Below are 21,021 nucleotides of genomic sequence, written 5' to 3' on the forward strand. Positions count from 1 at the left end.
CTAAATTTTAGCTTCTGCATCTTAACTACAGCTTCTCACCTCACAATGTACTCTGGGGTTGCGACCCCCTTGTGTGTGTTCTGGACGGTAGTACCAAAACAAACTTATCATCAGCTCTCCTGAAGAAAGAAAAAAAAAAGAGGAAGAAATAAGTTTACTTGAGTACTCAAGCCAGTTACAACCACATCAGTTCAGCTTCTCTTGCAGTCTGTACAACCACTGTGTACCTGATTCTGGGTCCTCCCACAAAGATGAGACCTTGGCCACATAAGGCAAAGACTTTTTTCGAGGTCCAGACTTCAACAAAACAGTGTCTCTGACCCGAATCAGGTCCCCATCTCTGCAGATTCCCTCAAAACACTTTCTCAGCACCATTGTCTCCTCTCCCTGGAAACACAGGCAGAAGGAAATACTGACTCCTCTAATTTTAAGAAACTATCAGGCAAAAAGCTGGAGACGGTTATGTTCATTGACTTCTGCGCCTCGATAGTCGAGTGTTTGGGTATAACTGGAAAAAGCTTAGACGAAGCACTGAAGTGACAATGAAGCAAGTTCCAAACTCACTTGGGGCATTAAAGTTAAATTACACCAGATTTAATTAAAGCAGCACATTCATAGCTGTGTCATGAACTTTATGAATGATTTTCTCTACTTACCACAACGAAAACCTCCTTCTCAAAGGGCAAGCCAACTGCCCTCCAGCCGTTGGTGGATTTTTGGCGGCTCTTCTTTGGGTGCTTGGCAACTGTTTGTCCCCCAACATTGGTAGAGCTGAGCTTCTGTTTCTTGTCCCTGCTCAGAGGGGAGACAGTCGAGCTGCCGTGTGCACCAGACCTTGACCCGCTGGGTGGCTTGGCACTCTGTGGACACTCTTTTGCCACTTGTAGTGGAGGCTGAGGTTGGCTGGGGTCTGATAGTGGAGTCTGAATGTGGGGCACTGATTGGCCGGCTGGAGGCACAGTGGAAATGGGACAGCCAGTAAGGATTCTGGGGCTGGGACAAATGGGGATTGAGGAGGGGCCGTGGTGGTCAGGGAGGGTTGATGGGTATTCATCTTAGAAGGAAACAGAAAAGGTAAGATAATAAAGTACAAAAAGTGTTTGTAGTTCTTTAAGGAGCAGTCATGATCAACCACTTTTAAAGATCCTCTGGCTAAACATCAAGTTTTGAACCTTTTTCCAAAACATGATCTTTATGTATTACAATATACTGCATACATCATAAGCAAAATCGACCATCAGTGCTACAGCTGAGGATTTCTGCTTAGAGTCTGCTAAGCACAACTGAGTTCAGAGAGGTCAGGGAACTCATACGTTCTATGCAGACAGGAGGAATCAGTGCTAACCAATCTCCACTCTTTGCAGAATGGGGCTGTACAGCTAATTTGCTCTGTGATGAACAGATGAAATGAGAAGCTAGCAAGTGGAGGAGAGTCAGGTTAAGTTGAAACGAGGCCGAACAAGGAGCTGTATCACTCTGTAAGTGATGGGAGGTGGCAAGTAGCTTGCTCACTTTGTCCCACCAAAACAGGTGCTAACCATAAAATACACTCAGAGCATTGGACTGGATAGAGTCAGGAACTGGACTAGCACAGACTACTTTTTGTAGCCCTGAGCTAGCTAGCACATCTGATCCAGCTCACTTCCTTGTTGGAACTAGCAGCTTCTGGATTGTTGCAAGCGTAGAAATGAATACACTGCTACAATAATACTTCTGTGTGCTTACGACCTTGTCCTTACACTTTCCTGTGACTTGTGCTCTATTGTACGGCTGAATTTCTTTCTTTCTTACAGATGTGCGTTAAATGTGTGCAGGGTAATATTAGCACATAACAAGGAATAAGGCGTAGATTCAAATTCTGATCAATCTTAAAGGCATTAGTGTTAAATTTTTCCTTGTTACATCTTTGCAATGTAAAGCTTGAAGCTACACAAATGTTTTTAGAAGATTTATAAATGTTGGTTAAGGAAGAAATTATACAGCAGAAAAACCACATAAAACTCAAGTTATATTAGTTTTGCTGAAGGAGAAAAACAAAACAAAACAGACCCTCAGTTTAGGTCAGTTACAGTCCAACAGAGCAGCCTGATACACACTAAACATCTAATGAAATCCCACTAAAACCACTAATACCAACCTTCTCTTGTGTGGTTTGTGTACACTCCCATATAACAGCTGCTTTTAATAAAACTGAGTAGAGTTAATGATCAATTTACTTTTCAGCTCTCTGACTTCAAACTTCTTGACTTATTCAACTTGCTGCATAGGGAATACACTATCATCAGGCTATATTTAGTTATTATGCTATAATTCAGCTTCTGGACAAACCACTTTATCTTTATACTACATCACATTTTAGATAAACAAATTAAATATTTCTTTCCACATTAGCTATTGTCCAGCTTTGGAGATTTAAAACTTTTCTAAAGTTATGTTATCCTATCTGATGAAGATGAAAACTTTTCAACAATATTCACTGAGAACAGCCAAGTATAATACTTCAAAATATAAGTACAGACCATTTACCAAAAATGGCCTTGAAGTATGTAACCTAATTATTATAGACTAACTGTTTAAATTAAGTAAATACTCTTAATTGTTATTTTTCTGTTCTGATCCATACAGTCTTGCATTGTTTTTAATGAAGGAAATTTGTTTTTAATCATGATTTATTTTCTTTTTGTTTTTGGATTTAAATACAATAAAATATTTCAAGCACTGGAAAAATATTGGAGACAAAACACTAGAGAAAGAGTGGTGTTTTGTGATTTAAAGCAATGCAGCCATTTCAAACTGTCATCAGACTGGGTTACTAATAGATAAAATTGTGTATCTGTGACATTTCATATGGAAAGGCTTAAGTCTTCTTCTAAAAAACCTAACCTTGCATATATTGTTTTGGCATGGCAGATTCTGCAAAAGACGCTAGAAGGAGGAGGAAGCAGTTTATTAAAGAAACTCCTTCATCCCTCTTCTCAATTGCATCTCCGCTGGGAGGAGCTAAAATCTTGCATCTTAAGACATGTGGGAAGAAAGCAAGAAGCCCCATTAGTCAGATCAAATTAAGCCTAAATTGTACATATATTCAGAGGTGCCACAAAATGGGCCGGAGTTAAGAAGATGCAAGTCAAGCCGAATCTGTACATCCCCCGCAAACGGTAATGAGAAGAGTTCCATTCAGGCAGAAAAGTGACAGCCCCTGTGTGGGTGGACCATAGCCCATTTTCACAGCAGACTTGTCATAATAGGAAAAGCAAAGATGTACCAGGGAGCCAAGCCAGTGTGACAACACACACAACGCCACAAAAGCTGTTAGATTAAATTCAGGCATAATTAATTTAATTATTTACCATTCACAGCTGTTCTTTCAATGATGAATGCAAAAAAAAAAAAAGATTATTCTGTTAGAAACAAATTTCAGACCTCACAGCTTGACCTGGCTGGATTCCACAGAAAGTGTGTATGTTTAAACGAAATAAGTTTTGTTCTGAGGTCAAATTCAGGCATTTTAAAACATGTAGAACTCACATCAACACACTGCAAGTGCAGAATTTTCCTGTTCTGGATCACACTCTTGTCTCAAACACCACAATTAACTCCTGATACTTGAGCTCATGCAATTTTAGCTCCACAGGCCTTGTATTCAGGGCACAGTGACTTCCACTGAATTTCAGACAAAAGAGGTCTTGCCCTTTATGATTTTTTTTTACTTTTCTCTCAAATCGCATGCCATAATAGGAGAGGGAAAAGAAGAGTGATTGTAATATATAAATATATAAAATATATATATTTTTGTAGCACATTGCACTATTGCAGGATTAGAGACACTGAATACAAAATAACCTCACAAACTACAACATGCTCATGAAAAATATATAATCTTTCTTAAATGGGAGACTGATCTTATAGAAGAAGAATACTCAGTTTGTGACAATATAGTTCCCAGAACAGACCAGGAATGGAAAGCTAACAAAGGGTGACACTGAACTACAAATGAAATGTAGGATCTTGTCTACAGAAAGCGCAGAAATGTTTGCTCACCTCTGTTGATGCCGTGATTACATTTGGTGCAGCCTGTGGGGCTGAAGGGGCACCCTCCTGTGGTGATGGCTGGAATCACACTGGAATAAGCAGAGTAGCCATTGATCCTGCAGGGCTCTCCATAGCATGCCTCCACTGAAGTGCAGCAGTACACTGGATGGCTAATCCCTGAGGGCTGTGGATCTGTGTGGGGAAGCAGCTTCGGCCTCTTGCTGCTCCTTGGGCACAAAGCGAGTATGGGAGAAGGAGAGCTATCTGGGTGGTTGAAGTGAACGTAGTAGCCTGGGAAACAGGTGTATGTGTGAGGGCTGATGGTTATGGCTGCAGGGTGAGCTACAGAATGGGATGACTGAAGATGGTGGTGGTGGTGGTGATGATGGTGATGATGATGGTGGTGGTGGAACACTTCAGACAGTGAGCCGTTCTCTGGTTCCTTGGAGGTCTTGTCCTCCAGAAAGAGGGCCAGTCTGTGACAGTACTCCACGCATCTCTCCTGAGAGCAGCAGCAGCAGGAAGACACTTCCGTCTCCATCTGCTCCTCTTTGATTGTTTTTAAGGAGAATCCCAAAGAGGAGCCACAATGGAAAGCATGTTTGAAACAGCCCTGTCCTCCTGTAGCACTCTTCCACTCTGGATCCAAAATCTCTGTCTTACACAAGCTGCAGCAACCCTGGGCGGTAGAGTTCAACCGGGAAGGGAACGTGTCATCTGTGCCCCGTTTTTTGTGCTCTTCCTGTTTGGGATGTTTTCTATTTTTGGTCTGTGTTGTTTCTCCACATACAGGCTTACCATTTGTGCCATCTTCAGTGATAGCTGCTGGTTCATTTCCATTTCCTGGCTTGGGCTCAGTCTTCTTCTGCCGTTTGCTTCTGTATTGGGCACTGGTGAGTTTGAGCAGCGTTGCAGCGGTGAGGCCTGCCTGACGCCGCGGTGTCGGAGCAAGCAAACTCAACCAATCGATGTTCTGAGCCTGAGCTGCTGACCGCTTTCGTTTTTTGGGTCTTTCTTTTAAGACTTTCTCTCCTGAAGAAACCTTTTTGGTTTTTGTAAGATCTTTGCCTGCATCTTCACTGGAAGGCTGCAGTTTTTTTGAGAGATTTGTCATGATGGAATTATTTCTGTAGAGCAGCAAACTGTTGACAGCCTCAGCATTGAGGGAGGCCATTCTCCTCCTGCGGGGCACATCAACAGCTGATGCCAACATAAACAAGGCGCCAACTTGATTGTTTTTTGGTTCCAGTGTCTGCTGATTGGCTGTGGAAGTTTCCATAGGTCCAGATTTGGTCAATTTTTGAGTGAAGCAGTGCCTCTTTTTTACTTTAACACTCTTTCTCTTCCTAGCTTTTGATGAATTCTTGTCTTTAGCAAGAACTCCTTTCTCCTCCAGACGGGTAAGCAGGACGCAACAGGCTAATGCATCTCCATTACCTGTTGCTACAGTCTTCCTTCGTTGGCGTAATGAGCCTTTCTTGTCTCTCTTTTTCTTTCCATTCAGATCATTGTTTCCCCTTTTCCCTTTCTTCATACCACCTCCCTTTTCCTTGCCTTCCTTCTTCTTCTTCTGGCACTTTCCATATTTCAGTGGCTGGCACTGCTGAGCTTTCACCATACTCTCAGCATTCGTGAGCAAATCTGCCAAAACCTTGTCATCCACAGGGTCCTACAACGGTGGGTTTCAGCTCAGATAGGGCTTTCAGTAAGTGTCATCATGGATCATCACCTGGGTCCATAAATTCTCTGAGGAGACACAAATCAGACATCTAACCTTAATGCTTAAGCCACATATGTCATTTTATAGAATTAGAAAGTGGTATAATGTATCAGACTGGATCTTCTGTTGCATTTTTCATGAAACATTACACATTATCTACAGATCCCCAAAGAATGCTACATCTTAGTCTACCCCTCTTCAATGTGAATATGCCTCACATACAGGACAAAAGAGAAATGAGAGCAACAGCACATCTATAACATGATGTGCTGTTGCTCTCAGCGTAGATTTACTCCTAAGAACATATATAATCTACTTTTATGCTGCCTCTTTTTTCCTCTATGAAACCTAAAGCCGAGGCTAGGAGACATTTTCAAGAGTTTCTTTTTCTGAAGAGACTCAGTTTTGTTTGTTTTTGTTGGTAAAATAAGAGACAGTGGAGGACTGGGCTCTCAAAATGACAAATTTTGTCACACTTTAAAACTTCCTTATTATTTCCACATACAAAAACTAAAATGGACATCTCAAGGTTGTACGACTCCCTCATCCAGTCAAGTTGTAATTTGCATTCAGCCGTTTCGAGAGCATCACACATGTACTTCACAGCTATTTTTTTATTTGACATCAATACTATATTTTATTATTAATTCTACAATATGTTAAACACGTGGAAGAAAGCTCACAGGCCAGCAAAAATTAAAATAAAGCAGCAACTCTTATCAGTGTATACACTGACTTGCCCTAAGTGCTCTGGAGGATTACCTATTCTATACACATGAGGTATTACTAAAACTAGCTGGGTAAACTCCAAAATGCATCCCGGAAAAAATGTTGCTGACATCTGTGTTCTCACATGCAGCCCCTCTGGAAGAAGACAAAGCTGCAGGGCATTTGCGAACGAGGCTCATGTGAATGTTGCTGCCAAATTTGACAAAATTCCCTCAAGGAGTCTGTAAGAATGAGATGGTCAGATGGAGGATGGGCAGGCAGACAGATAACCTGAAAGGACAGTGCCTCTGGTCATGGGTGTCACCAACAAATACCAGTGCTATATTTTGTTTTTTCTTTGCTTCTGCAAAGACAAAATCTTCAGCCTTGAATTCATGTTGAAGAAGATTAATGTCTCAGACTCCAACAAGAAAAAAATTACATGATTTATCGACTCAGCGCTGAAACACAGACACACAAAGTGGCAACAAAACTAATCTATTTTGTCTAAAAAGTCATATAGATCAGCAAACTTTACCCTTTAGTGATGTATGAAGTTAAACAACTCTTTAACAATTGGAGACACAAAAACGGTGTTTTGTTTAGATGAGTCATGAACTGATCCTTATTTCACAAAAACTGGTTGCAGAAACAAAAAAAAAAGCCTCACCAGTTTCCATGTCAACGAGCTGGTATCACCAAAACATCTCAGGCAACTTTAGAGGAGAGCAGACTTTATAAACCACTTTATATAATTCACTTGTCTCCTCAGTCTCTCTGCATTACAAAGAAACCCACCTCACTTATGAAAAGCCTTTAGAGTTCCTGATGATTCAACTGCCGGTGACCTTTATGCAATGACACTTGTGTGCGCAGCAGAAAGAGATGGATCATCCTTCTTTGCTGCTGCATTGCAACACAATTATGCCACTTGACCTCTAAGAAAAAGTCAACACAAACCTTATTTTAAATATTAAGTGACTCTTAAGCAAGAAAACACAACGCTTTCCTTCACTCTCTATTCAGAAATGATTTCGCTTTAAATTCGAGTTCCATTAATATCAGATACAAACATTTTGAGATCACTGAATTAAACAACTATTTTCTTAAGTTGTTAACAATAGTTCATTATTTTTTCTGATCTCAGACAGACATGTGACCAAAGCAACGCTATAATCAACCAATCATGTGATAGAGACATCTTTTATTCTATTTAGAATAAAAATACATAACATCACACATAAAATCTCTAAGTCACATAAAAACAGACTGTGTCTGTTTGTCAGTTAATGTTATAAGAAACACTATAAAGGATTCAGTGCACAAAACCCTGGATATAAACCTATAACCCTCTATTTACTGGTGCAAAATTTTCTGCTTTATTCCTGTGATGTTTTGCATAAAGCTGTCAAATCTTTTTGTTGCTTGCAGTAGAACACCATGCATCAAACAAAATGATGTTAGATTGTGGTTCAAAATCTGTTGCTGCACCGCATGACAACACAGTCCTATGACAGCTTAGTCATGCACTTGACTATTTACACAACTTCATCTAATCACAGAGTGAGCAGCAAATAGCATTTAAACAATGACAGTTTGCTATTAAGTGACCTTAAATGAAAGGTTGTAAAACAAAAAACGAGTGATTCCTCTTGGGAGAGTTTGCATCAGTTTCCAGATTTTCTGTCTGTCAGAATCCATAATGTGCAAGATTTCCTGCAGAAAAAAAACTTGTAATAACTAATAAGTCTGGTAAGCTGTGGTCTGTTATGAAAAATGATAATTTAGAACATATGCATTGATATGTAGGCAAACAAACGCAAGCCCACTCCAACTTTTAAGTGGTCAAATCCCTCGAGTCGACATTTTAAAACAATCTCATCGCTCGGTCTTACGGCCATTATTGTAGAACGATTCGGTGAACCGTGAAATGCAATCCATGAGGGCGAAATTTAATTTCCAGATAACAAGCGGACAGAAGGAGCCTTGCATTGAGTTTCTGTCTGTGGATATCAAATCAAGTTGCTCATTTTGAATAGGACAAGCATGCACAGTTGAAGGACAGTAGCTTGTTGAAGAGCATCATCATTTTCCTCTGGCTAGACCGTCACCACACTGACCACAGTGAGCAACACGATAGCTTTTGGGGGGAGAAATTAATCTTCAGGTCTCATATTTACTTGTGTGTGTGCGCGTGTTTTTTTTCCATGCCCATAAAAAACTGAAAACAGAGTGCAGGTTCAAAATGCACAGGCTGCCTTTTCCACGACAGCAATACTAATAACTCCATGCAGCCACCCGCATACAGACAGATTATTGAAAATATCATCTTCATTAAGAGACTTATAGAAGTGATTTTTGGTCAAATCCATTGTTTTTACTCCACCTTTACACAGTGAAAACAAGTTATTTCAAATGTTAACTTACAAGAGCATTTCCAATCCACAGGGTTGTTAAAGAAATGGTGCAGATCTTGAGAAATGTTGTCAGTGAGAATAAGACATATCTTTTCCTTTAGAAAATGATTTCTAAATTATGATACTTAACAAGTGTTCTCTTGTGAAATACTAGATTCTCAAAAGGATTACAACTTACATAAGTATTCAACTAAAACAGTAAAATGGAGAAAACTCTTTTTTACCTTGTTACAAATCACAGACCTACAGGATTTAAACTGTATGGAAGGATTCTCATGTAACATGATGCTCTAACACTCGACGTTTTGTCGTTACCTTTATTCCCGCTATAAAGTAAACAAACAAAAAAACTGTCCTTTACTTCCCAATGAGCAATTTCAGCAAAGCAAAGCAACACACCCACAATTAAATCTAGCAAAGCAACACGTCATTCTATTCAAAGTGAAAGAGAAGCAAGAGCGCGGACAACTGAAAGGCCTGTGTGTGTGAATCCACCCTAATGGGTCCACCAGTGATTCCCAACCTTTTCCCGGCATGTGATTCCTTTAATAACAGGTTACAGCCTCCACGTGGACATATTTTTTTAAGGACTTAGAAGTTAAAATACTATGATGAAAGAAATACTCCAAAATTTTACTCAGGGAAACGTCAAAAATTCTATGATTTCATTATACAACCCACATCTCAAAACAAAAAGCACAACTTAAGTGCAAATCGCTTAAACCAAAGAATGTACAGTTTCCACTGAATATACAGCGTGGGTTTAATGTACAAATCACTGCAGCTTGTATACATTTTATTTGTCCACTCATCACATAGTGAAGCGTCCTTGGGCATGACACCGAACCCAAAGTTGTTCCTGATGATGTGTGTGTGTATGTGTAAATGAATGTGAGTGAACCAGTGAATGAGAAACATGTTGTTAAGCATTTTGTGGGTTCTGTAAAAATGTAGATATTTAAATAGAGTTGTACATTTAATTTCAAATAAAAGACTTTCACTGCTAATTTTTTAATAAATGTATTAGATTAGTAGTAAAATAATGTGAAGAAAAAGAAAGTATTCATTACGCACTTTTCTTCTACACTGTTAAACATAGTGCAATATATAATAATTTAAGTACTGATCCTGAAGCAGACGTGTGTGATGTGTGGCAGCACATTTTACACCTAATTGTTTGGAAGTAGGTGATGTCATTTTACATACAAAACATTCAGCAGCGAACAAGCAAATGCACTGGAATAAAAAGCACAACAATTACAAAACACAATCCTTTAGTTATTTTGGAATTTCTCATATTGGAGGTTTTGGCCTCAAATTGAGAGCGACTAATGTCGCAAATTAAATGGGAGAATGTACTTTTCAAATGTTATGCAATCGCAAGTAAATGGAGCATAATTGACATATTAAAAGCTACTTGCTGATAATTTTATGGTATGGATTTCACTTTCTCACTCCTGCTGATGGCGTATTAACTGGCTTCATCTGCATGAGGAGTCAGTTAGAAGAGGAGGAGGAGGAGGAGGAGGCTGCCTTGCTGTCACACAGACTCATTCAGGGGAAGGACATGGTGTGGAGCTGTCATCATGAGAGCAAAAACCCCGAGGCTGGAGCTCTCCTGCAGGAATCTAAGCTGCTGCGGCTTCAGATAGTGCCCATCACCAAGTCCACTTGGCAGGAGCAAATCAGCAGTTCAACAATCCTCCACCACCAACACTACCATCCTCCATCCTCCACCACCAACACCACCTCGCTTCTCTTATAAGGAAGCAAGCAGTTACAAACACACCCACATCCACACATGGATCAGAATTATATTTAAGCAGAAAATGCAATTAAAAAGCAGCGTTTTGTGTGTATTATAATCAGCTTGTGCAAAGGGAAATTGGAGAGACTCGCCTACTGGAGCTTGTAGTTGGCCATGGTGGTGGAGAGCGTTAATCCGACAGCATGCCGAAGCAGGAATCAGAAGTAAAAGAAAAAAAAGAGGAAAAGCTCAGTGCATAAAAACATCCGAACATCCTCGATCGATCGCGCTTTTGGAGCGAGCTGATAGTTAATGTGGATTTCATCAGAAGCTCGCATTACAGCCGAGTTGTTAGAAGCAGGCGACCAACCGACCCTATCATCCCCAACTGTGTCTGAATTACAGCAGTGATTCACCATTACCTTGTGCGTCCCGCTGGGAATAAAATAAATTCATAAATAAATAAAAAAAAACAGCAGATCCCTACTGTTTCTGGCGGTCAGTTTGGACTCGGTGCGGCTGTGGACCAAGGGAGCGATCCGCGGACCAAACAGCCCACAGTAGCTGGAGACATGGTGAACAAATCGGCGAGCGGTGACCTACTTCCTAAGTGGCATGCTGGAGATAATATTCATGCGCTGCCTGCATTCACATTCGCCGTTGCGCCGGGACATCCCTCCGAAATCACGGTTACTGTAATATTCCTGCAGGGACTAAACCGTGCCATCAAGATATTTTCACACTTAGCGCGTTTTATTTATTTATTTATTATTTGTAATAAATCTACATCGTACGCCAAAACCACTCTCGTCTTTTCTGCAATGTTTTATATAGTTTTACTACACTGGAAACTAGCCCTGTTTTAAACCGGTGATCGCCAAAACTTCCCTCTGCAAGTGAGAAATGTCTCCCCCCCTCACCTTAAAATAAGAATAAAACAGGATAGTTAGATGGAAAAAAAAGTAAACTATAGGAAAAAAATAGACCCCAGAGGACGGTTATAAACTGATGTCTGCAAGCTCACAAATGTTCCATCATAGAGGAAGACTGACATATTTTAGAATTAGTCAGTAAAATGTATACATATGATGAGGAAACTTGATTATAAACTCATACCAAGTCCCCATTACTAAACCAGAAACACCAAGACCTTCTTTTGGAAGTAGAATACAGGCTGAGCCATGTCGGTCAGGAAAAAGGGAAACGAAGTGCAGCAAGTTACTGAAATATGTGGGTTCTGGGGTTACAACACAACTGGCACAACTACAGCCAAAAACCCATTATAGTTCTCACTTTATTTTACAGATGGATGTACACAGTCTGTGTTGATTTTCTTTGAACTTACTGGCAATTTGAATTAATCTCTCCGTAAGACCGGTTGTCACATATTTTCATTTTACAGGCTGCTGGAAATTAAGTGCTTAAAGAGAAAATCTAAAACAGGCTATTTGCTAAATTATTAAGAGTAAAAAACAACAATCAGGCATCTTCTTTTTATGCTTGATTGCTTCATAGAGAATTGTTAAGGGAAAAGTCAACCAACAAACAAAACTCATTCCTCTGAAAATGGTTATGCACAGAAACTGAGTGAAAAGTTGGTAAATGTCCAAACAAACAAACAAATAAATAAATATTTTGAAGACCCTCAGAAAGCCTGGAGATCTATTGCTCAAAGGTACTTTAAAATACAGTTGGGCTCCTTGCAAGCAAAATAATTGAATGGAGGCTTGAGACTACCGAACAATACTACAAATTCAGTTTCAGTGACACAAATGCAGATTCGAGCCTCTTTTTGGAAATGCTCCACCTCTCCAAAACATTTAATGAAGCTCAGCCATGCAGTTTTTGTGAACTTTTGCAGACAGACAAAATTAGACTAAAACCATACCTACACCTCAGGTCTTGCATTTCAATTACATTTCAAATCTAAACTGAAACATAAACATGGATAAAGGTGCCTGTAAGTCTGCCAAAACAAGTCTTAATCACGTTCCTAGACAGCGATGGATACGCTGCCAGGGATGCTTTTCTTACCCATTATTATAACCTGGATCTGTTCTGTTGTTGTGTTGGATTAAATATGCTAACTAAACAAAAAACAGAAAGTCAATTGCTTTGTCTCCTAATTTTTCCCTTACTGCGGGGAAAAATCTGCAAGCTAATATTCAATAGTAGTTAGATGCAAACAGCTACAACAGCTGCCTAACCAACCTGTTCTAATTCTCAGGGTATTGAATGCTGTCATTATGTCAAAGCCTGCAGCATCTCTGGGATACACACAGGGTGTACTTTCATGTGCTGGCTGCAGCAATATTAGATGATGAGAGAAAACATTATTCTGGAGTGTTTACTGTTGAACAAGCAACCATGTTCTCATAAGGCAACAGGTGGGATTTGTTGAAAAGCTGTTATTTTTCCACTGCATCAGTTCATTTACATTCAGAGGTCCAAACAAAGCAGCAGGGTATGAAGCTAACAGATGTTAAGCTTACATCGTGTTCGCTGTTGGGAGTGATTCACCAAAAAAAGAACAAATATGAATGTTTTGGTTCAAATTTGAAAGAGGTGTTCATGCCAGTGCACAGATAGCTCCCTTCATTAAAATACACACACATTAAATACATACAAACAAACAAAAAAATAATAATAATACAATGTTATGCCAAACAATACATATACATTTGCATATGTGAATAAATATTTAAAGGGAAGCTGCTGACAGCAGAGAGGTGTATTGTAGCGCCTCTAGCATCCCTACTTCCATCATTTATCTCAGCTGATTGCATTTAAAAGACAAATAGGAAAGAATTAGAATTGCTGATTCAGATTTTGGAAAATTCCCTTTCAGCTTTTATTCATATACCCTGTTGCAGCATCTTCTCTCACTCTCATTCAAACAAAATTCAGTGTAAAGTTGTGCAGGATGTGGACAAATCTTACACTACTTTACATGTAAGATGGAAAAAGCTGCAGGTTTCTGCCTGGTTCTGTTCTCATACTAGCCTTAAATCTCCTGTAGGTAGATTTTTCCTCTTTTGTACAGATCCAGGCAAGATTTCCAACCAAGAAAAAGACACAAATACAAGGCATTCAAAAGACTGAATCGATTCTTTAGCTTTAAAATAGAACTGCCTGTGTACAGGTCTACAGTTTTAGACTGCAGTGCTCTGAATTCTCAACTTAAGGTCTACCCAAACTCCCAATACAGCCGTGCTCAGTCATGCTTTTCTGTTTCTTATGTCAGGCATCTAAAGCATCATAATCTGTGCTTGAAAAAAAAAAACCATTAGGACTATTTGTCAACTCACAGCAGCTTAACGCATTTCCGAAAAATCAGCCTTCAAGAAACTTAAGACTAAATCTTGTAGTCTAAGACCAATGATAAGAGAGGTTAATTAGAAAACAAAATGTTGCTTTCCTTCAGCTAACTTCTTCAGACTGGACATGTTCAGCAGGGTGATGACCTTCTCAGAGTATACACAGCCTTATATTTGTTGTTCTAAGTGGTTTTCCTGTTTGCTCCTCTGCAGACTGTTTGGCTGTAAAAATCATTAACTGGAATCTTTATGTCTGCCGTTCACATGATGAGTCCCATCCTGCAGCTAATGTGTGTAAATTAGTCCACACACAGAATCAGATATCTTAGGGACTGTTCGAGGCCGATAAAGCTGAAAAACAGACAGTGCCGTTTACCTGGTATTTCCATTTAAAACATGATGATTCTATTATAGCATCACCGCATTGTAAGAGCAACATTTATGTCATTAAGTATTAAGATCACTGCCAACTCACTAATGAGTATTATATAAATCAAATGAATCCCTGAGGGAGCATTCTACTCATTTTTTCCTCATATCAGTGACAACGGTAATAGTAGGACGTATCCCTCCTGATTAGGCTCATTTACTGTATCCTCTACTCTTAATGATGCTTTCAATCTAATTAGAAGGATCAATGCTCAGCTTTTATTATCTCTATTACTTCTTCACAAAACAAATACGGTCACTTGTTATGACACAAGCAAAATGCAAGCTTTTAAAAAATGACCATTCAGAATGTTTGACTTGGTGTTGAAATTACAGGAAATCCTACATATATGCACCAAAGAGCAGCTTAATGTTTGAAAACAAAACATCAACAAACTGACTGGAAAGCAGTTATGGCATCAAGTTAGAGCACAGTCAGAACTGAGCTTAATTGGGATAAATGCTGATTGTCCTCATCAATATCAGCTTTACGATGTGTAATTAACAGCTGTAAAGGAGCGGAGTGTGTTGAGTTAATGAGCCGTGAGCACCAGGGGAAAGTGGGGGAGTATAGGCTGCTGAGAGCTGACCTGCACTGCAATAAACACACTGCAACACACTGCAGAGAGGTGCACAACCTGCAGAACTAAACGTCTCCGACCATGTGCAGCTTGCATTAACACTGGCTCAGTGTTGGTATTAATTCAGACAGACAAATGCATTTACTCTAAAAAGAAACGTTTACATAGAGAGAACATCCCAATTATTTAATTGTAAATTTAAGACAAAGCTTCGTCCAATCAGCATCCGGACGGATTTTGATGCTGTAAACAAAGTGCCTATAACACCTTTATACAGGTGAAATGGTCACCTTGCAAGTTAATGCTTATTTACATACCCAGCAGACACATTACTAGAAGTGACAGAAAATAAATACACATAGGCAAAACAGATGAATCACATTGTTTTAAATCACAAGTTAGCATCAGCTTCATCACACCACAGAAAACAACTGACTTCAATGGATGATGTAATCAGATAATCTTCAGCAAATTGGAAATACGGTGCTACTAACCACACGGTGCTAATAACCAGACACTTTAGCATTTTAGCATAGACTCTCAGCCGGGTTGTTAAACTGATTCACAATTGAATGTCCAAGGCATTGAACCTGTAGATGAAGCAAAGTTATAATCTATTTCAGTGGATGGATGGATGTTACTTTGCTACAGGGAAACATCCAACATCTGCAGGACACCAGGAGTTGGTGATAACTGCTGTAAAACATTTACTCAAAAGTGAATTTCTGACACTCTGGAAAAAAATTCCTCTTGTTTCAGCTCAGTTTTTGTTCTCCAAGAACCCAGAGATAAATATTTGTCTTCTTAGCAGCTTAATGCTCCCTTAAATTTATGTTTACAAGCAAATTAACTCTTAATGAGCAGGCTTTACCTCTTGAGATGGCTCAGATTCTTTGATGTCTGTGGCAAAATGTTGGAGATCTTTCATCAGTCTGTCGTCTCCAGTGTGCTTTTCTTAGCCGCTGTACGCTGGAGAAGCAGCATCAGAGCCAGCAACACTAACAGACTGAACAAGCATATAAAGAAGGCTGGCTCCGTCACTGAGTACAAACTGGAGAGTTTTTCAAACTGTGGTGGAGAGGAGGTCGCTGAACAAACTGGTTTCCATCATGGATAACCCCAACTATCCTCTCCACCACACACTGGGCAGACAGTGGAGCTCCTTCTCTAACAGACTGAGACGCTCCGCTGTCGTACGGACACATACTGGAAATCTTTCCAGCCACTTTCCATCACTCTGTTCAATATGTCAGCTCTGGCAAACAGGGAAGAGCTGCTTAGACACCAGGCTTTACCTGCTGCTTTTATCCACTTACCATTTTATTCTGCTTTCTAAATTCCATTTTGGTTTGCACATCATTTTTCTTCCATTCGATTTTGCACATCCTTAATTAATATACTTCTATAGCCTATTCTTCTTACTTATTTTCTCTTGCTCTGTCGATTTGTATACATTGTACATACATTTGTATATTTTATTATCCGATCTATAGATTTGTATGTTTGTTTTGCTGCTCTACTTTGTTTTTATCTAAGTCTTTTGCGCCAATGCGTGCTGCTGCAACCCCTAATTTCCCAGCTTTGGGATCAATAAGAGCATCTATCCATCTATTTTGTGGTTTGGCAAAGAGTGAGCAGCATATGCCATTTTCACAAACCAGCTTCAGACAATGTCTGGAGATTTACGTCCGATCCTAAATCTTAAGCGTTTCCATCTCATAGAGAACTATCGATGACGGGTTCTGTGCTCATATCAGTGTTCCAGCTATTTAAGATCACCCACATATTTCATCAAAAAAGTTAAAATACAATGTTAAACAGAAAAAATATAAATTTGTTAACATGCACTCTTTCACATTGAATTCTCCAGACAGATACCTGCTCTGTTTACATGTGCTTGTTTAGTCCACACAAACACTAGTCCATCTCATGCAGGAATTTGTGTATTTAAATGAAGCCACACCACATAATGTCAGGGCTGTGGTTGCGCAGTAGATTTTTAAAGTTTTTCCCCAGTAAACAGCTGCCTGTTGCATTCAGTAAATAATGCTGCAGAGCAGTGAGTTAACAGCAGTGACGTCCCACAGTCATTTCACACATTATCATTTTGAAAATATTATGCAACTCCTTTAAAAACATAATAAACCAAACATTTTCCAACCAATAAGTGTAAATCTGTTTAGTGTAAATTATCAAAGTGAGAATACTCTTCTCCCCCTTTTTAACCAGCTGTATTTCTCTTCAACGTCATGCTCCACAACATTTCCATCTCAGATGTCTCCAAACTGGTCTTCCATCTGTATTTGACAAAAGCCTGCCCCAGAAACTCTTATCTCAGGAGATGTTTACTGACAATGATGAATTTTTCATTGTGAAGGTAGAGCGATGGCACAGCGGAGAGTGAAATAACACTGTAATACTTTATTGATCTCCCACTCCGCCTGCTCCTGCCTGAAGAGTCTACAGACCAGCCATCTTCGGGTTTCCACAGCATCAGCACCAGCCAAAGGTAAAAGTTTAACTATATAAATAAAACATGATCTTGGACTTGTATATACACAGAAAAATGCTTTCTTTGACTCTTAACATTGCATTTAAAACCTTAAAAATAAGGCTATTTTTTAACTGCAGTAAACATAAACAGTCTTTAAGTAGTGACCAATAGTTAATGTTACAATCCTGTCGGCTGGATGTTGTGGAACGGACATTATTGTTTAACTATAAGTCACCAAATAAACATCTTTCCTCAAAAAGTGGCACTTATTTAACACAGTTACCCTCTTTCATTTTGCTTTAATCCATTATAATCTGGAGTGACATATATATCATTTTACAGTTCAAGCCTGGACTGACGCAGATAACAATTTTAAACACAAACTATTTTTTTCCTTTTCGTAAAGATGACAAAACATAGGGAGTAAAGTAGTTCATTTAATGAAACAATAAAAGCTCAAAATTTAGGTTGTCAATTTTCACTTTAAGGGTTATTTAAGGTTGTTTAAGGGTAGTTTAAAACAAAGGCTTATGTCTAAATTGGTTCAAATAAAAACTAAACTTTTGGCTCCATGTTTAACTTTGACCTTACTGCAAACATTCAAAAGGTGAAACATTAGTTTAACATTATAAAACATGTCAAATGGTAATAAAAAATACAAAAAACTGAGCAAAAGTAGATGTACTGTTAGGCTTGAAGTACTATCTGTTCAAGGGATAAACGTATTTATTAATAATGTTGGTCAATAAATAACTTCTGAGCAAAAACTATATTTATTGCCCAATTTGTTGTAATAATTCACAAAAAAATTAAATATATAGGTCTGTTATTGCTGATATGTTTCAGGTTTATTTGCTCTGGTATCGGGTAGAAGCTGGAGCTACACCAAATAAATCCACTGGACTCGCAGTTTCACTGTTTGATTTATCTTAAAAAAATGAAACAAAATGATGTGAAATGAGACAAAGATCTTACAATGAGACATAAAAATGTCTTTAAAAAGTGTGCCATTATTTGTTGCTTAATGATACAGAAACAAAACTAAGAGATATAGAGAGATTTAAAAGTTGTGCTGTAGCTGGTCCTTTTTCATACAGACTTTGGTAAAGACAGAAAATGGGGAAAAATTAGCCTTTCATTGCATACATTTTTGTTTGTTTGTTCTGCAGTGTTTGGACAGAAAATGGTGCACAGATGGCCAGTATGCAATAATGGTTTCATGAGAATTTTTTATATTTTTTCTCAACAAAGCAGCACGAGGACAGATTGCCTTTAGAATACAGTAGAAGAGGAAGCGCTTTTCTATTTTTAAAGCTATATTTGTTTTCAGTATGATAAATCACAAAGTACAGAAATGATTCACTGAGGTCACTCAGGCTCTTTTACCCCTTTTAACCACTTCAGCATCTTATCATGAGGCTGCATTTCTAGTTTTAATGTCCACCTTTGAAGATCTGATCCCAAGTGGACAGCTCCAAGTTTACACCCTGTATTATAACCTGTCTTCAGTCAGTCTACATGAAAATAAGACATACAGTTGACTTCACACACAAACTGCTGAGGGCAACATGTAAGACACCAGCATAAGAGTCTGGTCACATTCATGCAACATCACAAATTAAACCTGGTGACCTGAACGATAATATTATGTGTTTAAACATAAAACATATCTCAGATCTGCTGCAATTTGCACACATCTGCTGAAAAAAGACACATAAACAGAGCTTTTCAACTTTCACCCAGGATGCATGTTTATATGTGGTGCAAACAGCCTCACTGATTGGCGGAACACTGCATGGTCAACAAGGGTTTTCTGTGTACGGTGTAAAAAAAATGAAATGTTTATGTCATGCATGGCTGATTGGGACACATGGCCAGTTTGATTTTGTGATAATGCAATCATAAAAGATGTTTGTTTTGGGGTTAATCTGCCCAATGTCTGTTAGCAATAAGGAAATACAGAGATGCAGAATTAGAAATTTAATGTTAAAAAAGACGTGAACATTTTGTGGCTTAATAAGGAGGCCAGACCACAGATGAAACCTGAGGCAGCGAAGGCGCATAGTATGTGAAAGTGGATGTTGATGTGAGCCTTTAGCAGACTGATTACACTAAAGCAGCTTAACTGCACACGTGTAGAGTCAAAGCACAACTTCAAAAAGACAATTTGTGATGAAAACAGAGAAACACATCAAGCTTAAAACCGTAAGTTTGCTACACAGCAGAACAGGCAGTGAGCCATTTGCCAGCTTCAGCATGTAGTCTACAGATGTACAGATGACAGTTCAGCACTACAGAGCAGATACAGGACAGGAAGCGTAATTATCTGCTTCTACTGTTCCTCTTCAAAGAGACCCGGCAAGATGCCAGACAGCCTGACTTGCAAGAGAGAGAGAGAGAGAGAGAGAGAGAGAGAGAGAGAGAGAGAGAGAGAAACGGGAACTAGAAAGAGAGACAGTGATGAAGACTGAATTCAGATAAATCGAAGGGAAGCACCAGAGAGACGAGAAAGAGGGGAGAGGATCTCACACCTCACATCTCACTGAGCGAGAGAAAAGTCAAACTCAGTAGAAATCACAAGCGCTGATATTTTCTTTTTTTTTTACAACCTCCCTCATTCAGCCTTGTGTTTTTCTTTGCTTGACAGCTCCTCTGAGATACACAGAAGTTTGACATGGACTTCCTGCGAGAGCAGGTAGCAACAAGGGGAAGAAAAATTAACAGAATGTGTGAGAGACAGCGACAAATGAGGGAGGCAGAAGACAAGAGAGTGATGGATTGAGATGCTGTGGCACTGTGAATGGAGACTGTGAGAGATTCTTGTCATCATCATGAACAATGACTCTCTGATAGAGGAGGCCTGTCACTGGATTTTGAGCCCAGCTAAAGGAGTGAAGGGGGGATGGTGGCCCCTCCTGCCCACCTGCCAGGGCCTCAGTCATCCTTTTAGCATCTGCCAAACTGAAGGACGCTTGGTGCCATGTGCTTTTCACTGCAGGAGCCTGACGTTTGTCAGTCACACTATGAGCTTCTGTTCTGTTTGGCTAAAGCCAAAACAACATAAAACACACACACACAATCCCACCCCATGTAAACGATCCTAGTGTGTGTCAGAAATGAGCAAGACCCTGGCTCTGAAAGCTCCACATCCACCGCAGCTGTTTACTGGTGGACAGCTGAGGCCAGTCTGTGGGTCTCCTTCTCTTTCTCTCCACACCAGCCCTGCCTCTTCTTCTTCTCTGTTTCCATGAAACAGACCTGTAATTTTCACAGCTGTGTCTCGGCACCACGCCAGGGTGAGTCAGGGAAACAGAGAGAGAGAGAGAGAGAGGCTGGCTAATGACTTTTAGAGGACCAAAGCTATACAGCAAGCTTTATCCTGCGAGACAAGTTTTGCTGCTCATTCAGACCAGAGTTACAAATACAACTCAGCATGAACTCCTGAAGCATTTTATTTCTCCAACAGTTCAAAAACTGAGGCTAAGAAAAACTACCACAATGACTTTTTTTTAGACATTTGGTGGACAGGGAAACTGTGTGCAAAGGAAAACTTCTTATATTTTAGTACAAATTGTA

At 39.4% G+C, this 21,021-nt stretch overlaps 1 protein-coding gene across 2 annotated transcripts in view; it reads right to left on the reverse strand.

The window, feature by feature from the left end:
* Nucleotides 1-21,021, reverse strand: part of bahd1 (bromo adjacent homology domain containing 1) — a 28,910-nt gene that overhangs the window by 5,108 nt on the left and 2,781 nt on the right. The window contains exons 1-5 of one of the 2 annotated variants that reach the window (XM_041971750.1): nt 11,112-11,185; nt 4,042-5,778; nt 657-1,054; nt 228-387; nt 40-119 (exon numbers count right to left, since the gene is read on the reverse strand). In XM_041971750.1, the coding sequence (XP_041827684.1) occupies nt 40-119; nt 228-387; nt 657-1,054; nt 4,042-5,650 (2,247 nt within the window). In that variant the 5' untranslated portion in view covers nt 5,651-5,778; nt 11,112-11,185. Of the gene's footprint in view, nt 1-39; nt 120-227; nt 388-656; nt 1,055-4,041; nt 5,779-11,111; nt 11,186-21,021 lie in introns of those variants that run through there. The other variant, XM_041971749.1, reaches the window with a different exon arrangement.

This window comes from Melanotaenia boesemani, chromosome 20 (genome assembly GCF_017639745.1).
Source record: "Melanotaenia boesemani isolate fMelBoe1 chromosome 20, fMelBoe1.pri, whole genome shotgun sequence".
NCBI lineage: Eukaryota > Metazoa > Chordata > Actinopteri > Atheriniformes > Melanotaeniidae > Melanotaenia > Melanotaenia boesemani.